This window comes from Bos mutus, chromosome 8 (assembly GCF_027580195.1).
Source record: "Bos mutus isolate GX-2022 chromosome 8, NWIPB_WYAK_1.1, whole genome shotgun sequence".
In the NCBI taxonomy this organism is placed as follows: Eukaryota; Metazoa; Chordata; class Mammalia; order Artiodactyla; family Bovidae; genus Bos; species Bos mutus.
In genome coordinates this window covers 61,095,350-61,107,379 of record NC_091624.1, presented here as the reverse complement: position 1 = coordinate 61,107,379, position 12,030 = coordinate 61,095,350, and the positions used below count along the sequence as shown (strand labels likewise).

At 37.9% G+C, this 12,030-nt stretch overlaps 1 protein-coding gene across 7 annotated transcripts in view; it reads right to left on the bottom strand.

The window, feature by feature from the left end:
• Positions 1–1,000: 1,000 nt before the first annotated feature.
• The window catches only part of NMRK1 (nicotinamide riboside kinase 1), a 30,016-nt gene continuing 18,986 nt past the window's right edge, over positions 1,001–12,030 (bottom strand). For 5 of the 7 annotated variants that reach the window (XM_070375758.1, XM_070375755.1, XM_005887849.2 and 2 more), the window contains 5 exons: positions 8,586–8,733; positions 8,434–8,505; positions 7,703–7,809; positions 5,466–5,549; positions 1,001–1,826 (listed from right to left, as the gene is read on the bottom strand). In XM_070375758.1, coding sequence (XP_070231859.1) covers positions 1,807–1,826; positions 5,466–5,549; positions 7,703–7,809; positions 8,434–8,505; positions 8,586–8,733 — 431 coding nt within the window. In that variant the 3' untranslated portion in view covers positions 1,001–1,806. Of the gene's footprint in view, positions 1,827–2,169; positions 5,550–7,702; positions 7,810–8,433; positions 8,506–8,585; positions 8,734–12,030 lie in introns of all 7 variants that reach the window. The other 2 variants (XR_011465146.1, XM_070375759.1) reach the window with 2 other exon arrangements.

Here is a 12,030-nt window from a genome sequence, read left to right as displayed (position 1 = left end):
CAGCCACTGAATGAGTGATTCTGTAAGTGGCAGAGTAATTACAACTGTGACCAGCACTTTGAAGGAAAAGTAGAGGAACCTTGAGAGCACCTATGAGGGCGGGGTAAGGAGAAGGGAAATCCTTGAGAAGTGGCATCACAGGAGTGAACTGAAGGCGGAGTAGGAGTTAGCGGGCCAGTTGGAAGGAGGGTTGCAGAAGTTTGCTCTAAGCCTCAGGAACAGCACGTGAGGCTGCTGTGACATGGGAAGAGTCCTGGTGAGTTTGAGGAGTGGAGGTTCCAGTGGCTGAGCAGCAGAGAGTTGAGTGATGGGAAATGCAGGCAGAGAGGCACTTAGAAGGTGGATCATGGATGCCATGGGGGCCATGTTAAGGATTTCAAAACTTACCTTACTCTCCACTATACCCACAGTAAGTACTGTTGGTATCCTCACCTTACAAAGAGAAACAAAGACTTAAAAGGGTTTGATCAAAAACATAAAAAGTTATTAAGTGAATGAACTATAATTTTAGCCCAGATTTTTTTTTTTATAGTGTATGTGAGCAAAAAACCCCTAATCATTACTGAGTGCAAGCTAGTTACAAACTTCTAAGTAATGGGAGCTGATTAGATGAGTCTGTAGAGATTATTTAAAGTTAATTTAAGAATATATTTTATATTTATGTAAAAACTGTGAATGTGAGAAATCTATTATTAATAAATAAGAAGTTGATCAGTAATTTAAATTCCAGTATTGAATGGGGCATCAAGAAATTATACAATTTACAGATTACCTGTTTGTGCTTTCCAATGAAAGGGCCCCTGTACTGCATACCACTTAAATCCCTGTGGCTTACTTATGCAATTTTAGACCATCGGTTTGACAAAAACAAAATAAAACATGCACACAAAAATCCTTATTTGTAACAAAGTCTCAATATAAGTGACACAAATGATTCAGCAGTTTTAGATACATATGAGAAACAATTACAGCAGTAACAAGGACAAAACATACAAAAATATACCATTGCAAATTGTTGATTTATTCAATATGATTGCTACTCCTGGTAATCCCATTATTTGCAGGAGGTGGGCATCAGTATGGGATGGTAACAAATATTTTTAAAAAATTAAAAATAGAAAAATATAAAGAGTAAACTGTATGTGAAGTAAATGTTATATGATAATTGATATGATGCATGCAACAAATACAGACACATATGCATACATATATAGACTCATCCACACACACACACACATCAATAGATTACATATATACTGGATTGTGATCTATATCTTATTTTTCACTTTGGGTCCCATTCATAAAAGTTTGAAAAGATTTGGGAGAATGTCATTGAAACATGTGAAATGTCATGTATGAAACGAGATGCCAGTCCAGGTTCAGTGCACGATGCTGGATGCTTGGGGCTGGTGCGCTGGGAAGGCCCAGGGGGATGGTATGGGGAGGTTGGGAGGGAGGAGGGTTCAGGATGGGGAGCATGTGATTTTTTTTTAAAAAATAAAATTTAAAAAAAAAAAAAAAAAAGTTTGAAAATCATTAGTGTAGTGAAATGACTCAGTCTTTGTGAGCTATGCTGTACCTGTGCACTTCTTGGTGTGAGAACAGCATTAGGGTAAATTTCTGTCCATTATCATGGATAGCCACTTACTGTTCCATGTGTTAAAGAAATCATGTGTGACAGAACAAACAAACAAAACAACAGACTGTCACTGTACCAAAGCGCACAATGTGTCTTGGTTATGGCACTTGAGTAGATTCCTTTGAATTTCCCAGTTCACTCCAGGAAGGTTTCAGTCCCTTCCAACTTTATACTGTCACTTGCACACCTTGGGAACAATGACAAAAAGAAAAGACATTAATGAAGAATTCCAATTGTCATTTTATTAAATCTTCACACTAACATTAAGGTGTGTTAAGATTACACAGATTCTGGGACCAGAAATGCTGGTTTTCTGTAAAGAACTAAATTGAGTCCAAATCTCATTCTTTTAATCCTTGTGCTAAATTTAAGCCTATTTTCAGATATCCAGTATTATTTGCAATTGCTATAACGATCCTTGACTCTAAGTAATAATTTGAGAACTAGAAGAATATCACAAAAGGTGGCTGATACAGTAATATTCTTGTTTTAGAATGATATCCTTAGTTTGAAGAAAGAAGCATTCTTACCTTTTTTAAAAGTAAGGACGTCGAGCTGAATATTTAGTGACTTTGGCTTAGAAAGTCAATGATCAGCCTGCCGCATTCTTATCACACATCTCATGCTAAAAAGCACACATTTTTTTGTAATCTTCGAAGCATGCAAAATATAAAAATGATTATACTCTTTGACTCAGCAAGTGCTACTTCTGAAAATTTTAAATATCATTCAAGAAGAAGAAAACCAGCAACACACACAGATATTTTACAGTACATTATTTGCCAATGTAAAAATCTTTTTAACAATACTAAATATCTAACAGTAGGAAATGGTTCAATAATTTTAGGGCAATTATAGTGTTACTTTATAATTGGAAATTATATTTTAAATTCAACATAGAAAAATATCCCCCCAAATTCATTTTATTAAATTTTTATTTTGCAATTTTTATCCCTCTGATTTGACATCTTTCTTCTGCAGGAAGATGTCAATGTCAAGTCTTATAATTTACTTTTACTGAGCAAAACAGAACTCAACCTTGAATCCTTTAACTGGAAGAGCTATTTAGTTTTATTGTTTCATTATATAATGGACTCTACAAAGCTTATTCAACATTAAATATTAATTTAAAAATAAAAGTAAACATGGCAATTAACCATGTAAGCCATGTAAGAGAGATTTAAATTCAATCTTTGTTTCTGTTTCATTATTATTGCTGTATCACAATTATGATTCTATATGTTTAGAATAGAAAATTAGTTTATGAGATACTATAAGAAGCCTGAGGTATATTCAACTGAAACATTTGAAGGTGCCCAGAACAGCCTGGTTTAACCTCACTGAGGGTTAAACCAGGCTATGCTAAGGATCCCTCCAGGCTAGCTTTGCCAGGACACTGTGATTGGAAGAACTGGGAAAGGTGATGGGTTACTATAAATAACGCAGTAACTTATTTATACAACAGAAAAAAAAAAAAAAAAAACGAACATAAATCTTGGAGGTAGGAAGAGCTGATATTCCTTGGATTTTATGTCTCATAATATTTCTATTATTTTTTTTTCTTTTAAGCTTTATCCAATATCTCAAACGCAGGCAAGATAGTCTTATGAAGGAATACTTCCTTACAAACCTCTAGGATGTAGGTAAGGAAAGAGGAGGGTGTTACAGACATGGAAATGTACTTTCCTGTGGGTTTTCAGCCCCCGTCAAAACATGCCAGCTTTTCTTGGGTCTTGGACCAGATGGCAAAAGCTGGCATTCTGTATGCAATCTGCCTGAGCTACATGATCAAGGCTTGTTTTTATCAGCAGATACAGCATAAGGCCAAACGTCAGCATGTGACTTGGTCATTAAAGGACAATTGGACCCAAGCCTAACCATTATTGAGAGAATGGAAAGGTATAGGTGTTCAACCACTGCAAGTATCAACACCCTGTAAGTACCCTATCAAGGTCAGCAAGGGAGCAAACAGCTCTCAGAGAAGTGGCTCTGGCTCAGGTGCTATCATTTACAAAGGCTGAGCCCCTCCCTTCACTCTACATTCTCTGTATCCACTGATGCTCCGTCTGAGCTTCGTGATGAGGGGCATGCCTTTCATCAGAGTAACAGATGGCAGGGGTGAGCAGGCAAAACTGGCAAGGATTTTAAGTTCCACTTACAGGAAGAAATTTTAGTATGGTCCTGACATTTCTTTAAATAGGTTCATGCCTACATGAAGGGCTGATTCTGAAACTAGGAGTGTGTTAGGATCAATGAGCTGCCTGGCTGGACTCAAACTTCTAGTCAGTTAGGAATTTACTGAGGACACAGGAAATCTAATTCTTTCTGAGAGATGATGACATTTGCACCAGAGGAGTTGCTTCTCACCAAAAGAGCATGTAATATTCTTCACTGCCAAAGTGACTCATACTGTCTTCTCCTGAGCCAGCTGATGACTGCATTTTGTATGTTAGCCATGAAAAGTGTTAGCTCAAACAGTGCCAGTGAAAGACCTACATCTATAGTTTTGTTTCCCCAGCACACTTTGTCATCCTTCTTCTGGTTTCTACCTCCTACTCTGCCTTCCCTTTGGGGGATTTCTCCCCTTAAATCAGGACGCCTTTCCTAAGGTACTCAATTACAAGATGAGTACCTGATCCACTTCTAGCCAACAAAAGTAAGCCATCTCCCAGGCACAGTGATTGGTTTAACCAAAGTCATGTGACCCAAATAGGACCAATCAAAATGTTTCCTGGGACTTTTCAGCTGGGATAATATGGAAAATTGATTTTAAAATGTTTAAAATAAAGAATTTTAAATATATGCAAAACTAGTGAGAATAACATATAGACCCTTCTGTATCCAATACTCAGCTTTATCAACTCATAGACAAGGATATGAGTTGATAAAGGATAAAACTGTCTTTTTACTGGGGCTATTGGATTTAGGAGGATAGTGTTGCCAAAATACTTCATGTCTGTTAGTGGAGAGAGACTGACCTCAAAATATACCCAAACAGAAAATGAGAAATTGAGGCAGAACCATGAGGACCCCATCGGCGCTCCTTAACTCAGTTGAGTCTGAAGCCACTGCCACTCCTGTATTTTTTTTTCTGCTTAAGCCAGATTTAGGAGGATTTCTGTCACTTGCAAAATGTATTGTCTGATATGAAAACCTTAAAGAAATACTCAATAAGTTATTTTTAAAATCTTGTGTTTATTTTGGGAAATAAGTATTTATGAAAAATCTTTGAGGAATAAAGGAGAAAGAGAACTCTATACCTATTAAAACAAGATTATCAGCATTTAATTTCACTCAATTATAAGAATAATTTCAGTCCTATTGAAATAACAGCCATCTATTAAAAAATTTGAACTAAATAACAGAAATATCATTAAGAGAGATAACAAAGGGTGAATATTTTCACCCTCAAAAGAACTCAGAAAAGTAATCAAGTCCCTAGACCCATTAAGAGTCTCTGATTCTGAACTGTCTTCAAAGCAACGAGTGAATGGATACAATCACTCTTACATTAGCATTCTGGTATACCATTCTTGGGGCTTCCCTGGTGGCTCAGTGGTGAAGAACCCGCCTGCCCATGCAGGAGACCTAGGTTCAATCCCTGGGTCAGGAAGATCCCCAGGAGATGGAAATGGCAACCCACTCCAATATTCTTGCTTGGGAAATCCCATGGACAGAGGAGTCTGGTGGGCTGCAGTCCATGGGGTCACAAAAGAGTCAGACATGATTTGGTGACTAAAATAACAACAACAACATTCACGGGTATGTAATGAAATATTTTTCCTGGTTGGTCCTTCACAATCCACTTTGATTGGACAATACTAACCCTTTTGTTTTGCTAGTTCTTGTATTAGATCTTCATATACTTGTGAAAAGAGGTCTTCCTCAGATTTTGTTCCATCTAGATAAACTGAGAAGGGGAAAAAAGAGTAGTTCAAATGCTAACAGGCTTATTAATATGGGATGCTACTCTGGCATTTGGCATCTCTTGAGGACACCATAAGTTTAAAGAACCCAGGAACTTAATTTTAAAAGAAATTAATAGCCATTAAAAAGAAAAATACAAAGCCGGGTACAATAGGTAAGAGATTTGGGTTATTACAGAGAAATTCAAACTAGCTGATGTGAAAATTATAAAAACAAAAAAGACACAGAGTTAAGTGGCATTGTGCATACATCACTTTAGGAGCACCAAATAGGTGCTTTCTCAAAACAATCATTTAAGGGAATAGTTCTCAAACTTCTTTATCAGGATAACCTGTGAAGCTTCTTAAACCATGCCGTGTGTGTGTGTGTGTGTGTGTGTGTCTGCGTGTGTGTGTGTGTCTGCGTGTGTGTGTGTGTGTGATTTCTGTCACATATGTGCTGAATCTGCATTCTCCAGGCCATGAGATTTAAATTGCCATAGTCAGTTTGGTATAAGAAGTAGGTTATAAGAAAATTCTGTAGGTTAAAGGAAGGAAAGAGCCTTCTAGTCACAATACTGCAGAGGTAGGGGAGGTAGGAGAGAACTGTGCCTGTTAAGAAAAAGATGCTCAGTTTGGAAAGGCTAGAAGGTGGGGAGGCACGAACAGTATAGAAATTAGATTTAAGAGCAAGGCTCTGCCTTAGCCTTTGGAGACCTTGAGATCCTTCCTGGCTGTTTAGATTTTATCCCAAAGGGCTGGAGACTCTTTGGAACCATTTAAGCAAGGTAGGAGCATGAGATGGCAGAGGCGGGGGGGACAGGCAGTAGTAAGAAGAAGACATCCCTGCAACCAATGGTCTAGGTTGGAAATAATGTGACCAAAAATGTCATGAGAGGCCCTGGGGATGTGGAAGAGGGGGTTGGACTGGACTGAAGAAGGGATCATAAGAGCCTCCAGACCATGGGGAGGTCCCGTGTGCCTTCCGTATTTACCAAACAGGCCATGAAGTCTCTCACAGTAGGGGCAACTCCCTTTATTCTGAAAAGATGTATCCGCTCTGGTTGCTCCGGCTCATCCAAAAACCTTTGTCTCCAGCCTCCTGCATCTTCTCCATGTTGTACTCTGTATCCCAAGGATCTGTTCTCAGTCCAGCCCCATAGATCCAGGTATTTATATCTAAATCACTGCTTTAAGTCCCTCAGGCATCTCAACTGCATTACTGGCATGCAAAGCAGACTTGCATTCCTCCTTGCAAATCTGTGAGTCCTTCACGTTTTTCTGTTCTCTGAAATAATACCTGACAATTCCTGAGCTGTTGTCCTTGACACCTCAACTACCTGCACCTTCCATATCTATTCTATCATTCAGTTCCTCTGAATACATATGTCCCATTTCGCACCCTACACATCTACCCTTCACAAAGCCACATGGATCTGACTGAAACAAAAACTTTCTATCTACCATATCCTTGTAATAAACCTCTCTGTAGAGGCCTTCCCACTTTCCTTAGGACGATGACCTTTGGCCTTTTAAGGTCTGTACCCTTCCTGTACCACCAACATCACCCGTTGCTTTGTCTTTCTCTACCACAACCTTCTTGCCAGTGCCCGCTGGCCTTTCCATGCACCATACCCACTGTCTGGGGTGACCTTCTATCCCACCCCCACCTTTGTCCAGTTAAATCTATCATAAAGTGGTTTACATGTGGCTTCCTCAAGGAAGCCTTCCCTGGTTGCTAAGCCTGGGACAGTCCCCCTGAAGCTCAGTGTCACAGTACTCAGCATAGTTAGAAAGGACAGCTTGTGCAGCAAGTGTGTTTAACATCTGTTTCCCTGATAGAATGTTGGTGCATAAGACTGGAGACCAAGTCTGTCTTATTTCCCTTGATAACACCAGGGCAGTGCCTTGTTCAGGGAATGCATTCAATCAGTATTTGTTGAATGAATGACCATTTAGAAGTTGCTACACTTTGACAAGAGTCATAGAGAGAGAAACAGAAGCCAGGAGAGCCAATGTGGAAAAGGAGGGTTCTGGCTTAAAATGTCCTTTTACAATCTAATACATGAGAAATATGCCTTCTAAAATCTTGTGCACTCTTGTGTACTTTGAGGCAATGACAGTGAAAAGTCTTCCTTGAAGGGAAAAAGACACTCACCAATTTCCCATGAGACATTCTCCATTTCTTTTCTGTGTTTTAGGTACATGGGCCACACGTGGCCGTCAAAGTATCCTGGGGCGTCTGGAGGCTTGTACACCCTTGTACTGTCAAAATATGTAGGAAACTTCATGTTGACAGAAACACAAAACTGATAAAGTAAAATAATGGTCAGGACAATGGGGAAATTACTCAGAAATTGAGAAGGAATAAGACCATATTTTTTAGACTCAAGGCCAGTTACAAAGACAGCACAGGATAGACTCAGTGCTCTGATCTAAAAATGAACTTTGTAACTCGCTGACTATCATTCTTAATTATCTTTCCCCCCTCAAGTGATTTATAAAAGAATTAACAATATTAATATAAATAATGATAGCAATACTATTATGTTGTAGTGAGCTTTAAACTAACCAGTGTCCTCAATGGCTATAGCAGAATAAAGGCCAATTAATTTAAAATCATAATCAAAATGAAATTGCTCCATATGAAGATTTAGGAAGGATAAGCCAAACAGCTTGTATTAATACAAGAGCCTTTTCTTAGAAAAGTAATTTGCATTACTCCATGTGGGTGGCCACTTATGGAAAAAGGTCTTGTTCTTTGGGAAGAGTTGAGGCTTCCCTTGCTTGAAAAATAACATATATACATTGTTCAATAATGCTGTTTCCTTGCTTTCCTTAAAGTTTGTCTTTTGGATTACAATCCACAAAGGCATTTTCAAAACTCACCTCCTCCTCCGCTTACATTCTTCATACGGAATTGTCAGAAAATAGCGTCTATTCCATATAGTGTCAAGGGGCCTAAAATAACAGCATATTTAGTGCATATTTAGTTTTTTCCCCATTCATTCAGAGTCATTAATAGAGTGGGGAATGCTTACTTATAATGGAAGAGAAGGAAACCTTCAATAATTAAGATGGGAATTTCCTTAATGCTTTCCTCATGTGTTGATGCCAGAGAGTGTGTTGGGTTTTCCATCCAGCAGGAGATGGCGGACATCATTTCCTCCATGTTAAGTGCTTCGAGCACTTCAAACAAACAGACACAAATATGAAATAAATACAACAAAAGTTTTACACTGTGGCTTTTTATGATGAGGATATCCAGTGACCTATAAACATATGAAATAACACTATTCTATTTTTCCTTCAAAACACCTAATTAACATTTTAGACAAAAAATAATATAAACTCTAACATTGATAAGGTGGTATGCTTGATATATTTTCATTTTGGAAAAATTTAAACACATACAAAAGTAGAGTGTAGAGTGCAATGAACTCCCATGTCCCCACTTACCAACTTTGACAATTATAAACTCATTGCTTTATTTATAACTTCTATTCCCCCTTGACTATGTAAGTGTGTAACATTTTTGGATGACAAAATATTTATAAAATAGTTAGAAAGACAGTGACACATTGGGGAAATTACCTGCAATATACTTGGCAAAGAATGGGTATCCTTAATATATAAAGAGCTCTTACAGATAAATAAGAGGAGGTAAATCATTAAAATAATTTACAAAGGATACAAATATATAATACTCAAAACTTAAAAATGTGCATACTTTCAGAGGTTACAGTTGTTAATTCTAGAAAAGTACCCTATAACAGAGATTCTCAAAGTGTGGTACTTCCAGGAGCAGCAGCTGAGAACTTATCAGAAATGCAAATTCTCACTCCTACTTCAGAATAACTGAATTGAGCCATCTGTGTGTAGAGATATTTTAGTGGAAGGTTTTAAGATTATGAATTAATCCCTTTAATCGATATAGAGCTATTAAGCTTTTCTCTTTGTTCTGTTATTTGTTTTGATTAAGTTGCATTTGGTAAGACGGTTAATTTAAGTTTTCAATTTGCATAAAATTGTTCATAATATCCTCATCTTTTTGATATTTGTGGAATTTTTAATGATGTTGACTTTATTTTTCTCTATTTTTTTCTTGATTAGTTTTGATTAACTTTGAGGGTCACTCAGATTCATCAATCTGTAGGTTTACATCTTAGGCCAAATTTGTGATGTCTTAGACCATTACTAATTTGAATACTTTTCAGCACCACACTGTTTCTCCTCTCCTTCTGAGGCTCTGATAATATAAATGTTAGATCTTTTGTTATTGCCCCATGTTTCTGTTCATTTCTTTTCAGTCTATTTTCTCTCTGCTGTTCAGATTGAATATTAATAATTTCTATTGTTTTGTCTTCAAGTTCATTGATTCTTTCCTCTGTCGTATTTATACTATTATGCTCATCCAGTGATAAAATTTTAGTTATTATATCAGTTTTCAGTTCTAAGATTTCTATTTGGTACTTTTTCACATGTCCTCTTTCTTTATTGAGGCTTTCTAATTTTTTACTTGATTCAAGAATGGTTAAAGTTGTTCACTGAAGCCTTTTTATGGATGTCATTTAAAATCCTTGTTAGAATTCCAGCATCTGTGTCATGGTGATGTTGGTATCTGTCTTTTCTTATTGAAAATTGACAGTTGCCTGGTTCTTAGCATGACAAGTGATTTTCAGTCTCATCCTGGAAATTCTGGGTATTATGTTATAAGGCTCTGGAGCCTATTTAATCTTGTTTGTGCAGGCAGTTACTCTGTTCAGGGGTAGTGTGCAGGTCCAGGTTGGGTGGATGTTCAGCTGTCTGCTGAGCATCACCATACTGAGGTGTGGGGACAGCTGTGGAAGGAGAAAGAGGCATGCAGTAGCATCCAGGTATTGCTTCATTACAGTTCAGTGAGGACAGAAGTTCAGCTCTCCAGTGGGTCCTGCACACAGTAGCTGACACAAGTTGGTTAGGAAAAGTGGAGTGCCAACTCACACCACCCCACACTGCCTTATTCTTTTTTTTTTTTGCTGCCAGTTAGGTGTAGAAGTTCAGCTTTCCTTTTAGCATTATTGATATGATTCCTATGCTAACATGGAAAGCCAATGGACCCTGCTGTGCTGGTGCTGCTGGTCCAAAAGTCTAGAAATGCACTGCGCCCTGTTAACACCATGAGGGGAAGTTGTTTTTCCTTTTGTTTGGCTACAGTAAAGTGGATATTGCCAAAATAATTTTCTCTTCTGTTACAGCACTGTTTTCCTATTCCTTTGACTAAAGGGAACAGTTTTTTGGGCTCCAAAATCACTGCAGATGGTGACTGCAGCCATGAAATTAAAAGACGTTTGCTCCTTGGAAGAAAAGTTATGACCAACCTAGACAGCATAAAAAGCAGAGACATTACTTTGCCAAAAAAGGTCTGTCTACTCAAAGTGATGTTTTTTCCAGTGGTCATGTATGGATGTGAGAGTTGGACTGTGAAGAAAGCTGAGTACCGAAGAAGTGATGCTTTTGAACTGTGGTGTTGGAGAAGACTCTTGAGAGTCCCTTGGACTGCAAGGAGATCCAACCAGTCCATCCTAAAGGAAATCAGTCCTGAATATTCATTGGAAGGACTGATACTGAAGCTGAAACTCCAATACGCTGGCCACCTGATGCAAAGAACTGACTCAATGGAAAAGACCCTGATGCTGAGAAAGATTTAAGGTGGGAGGAGAAGGGGATGACAGAGGATGACATGGTTGGATGGCATCACCAACTTAATGGACATGAGTCTGAGTAAGCTTTGGGAGTTGGTGATGGACAAGGAAGTCTGGTGTGCTGCAGCCCATGGGGTCGCAAGGAGTCAGACATGACTGAGCCACCAAACCGAACTGAATTGAAAGGGAACAGAGTTCTTGGGGGGTTTTAGTTATAGCTATTGATGGTTCCATGTAGCATACTTCTCTACCATCTTTTTCCAGATATATATGACAGGCAAAAAAAAAAAAAAAAAAAAAAGTGCCCAGGGAACTCACAGCAATGTCATTCCTCAAGATTCAAAGTCCCTAGTCAATATGCTCTCTTCATCTTTCAGAGTCTTTGCTTGTTGTATTCTATCCAGGGTTTTTAGTTTTAAGAGGGAGGAATAGCAAGTGATGGGGCCAAGCCATCTTGGGTAGAACAAGAAGTACCATTAGTTTTAATATATTTTCTTTACATTCAGTTAAAATATTTTCTAATTTTCATTGTGATTTGTTCTTTGACCCAAGGGATATAATGAGGAGTCTTGCTTCAGATAGAATATGATGATGTCTGGGATCTGCTTCAAAATAATACAGAAGGAGAAAGTGGGTGAGGGTACAGATGAAATATAATTGGCCAAGAGTTCATCATTTTAAAAGCAGAATGGTGAATTCATGAGAGTTCATTATACTTTTTTTGCCTCCTTTTGCATCTGCTTAAAATTTTCTATAACAAAAAGTTTTTAAAATCAGAAAAAAAACACTGATTAATTTTCAA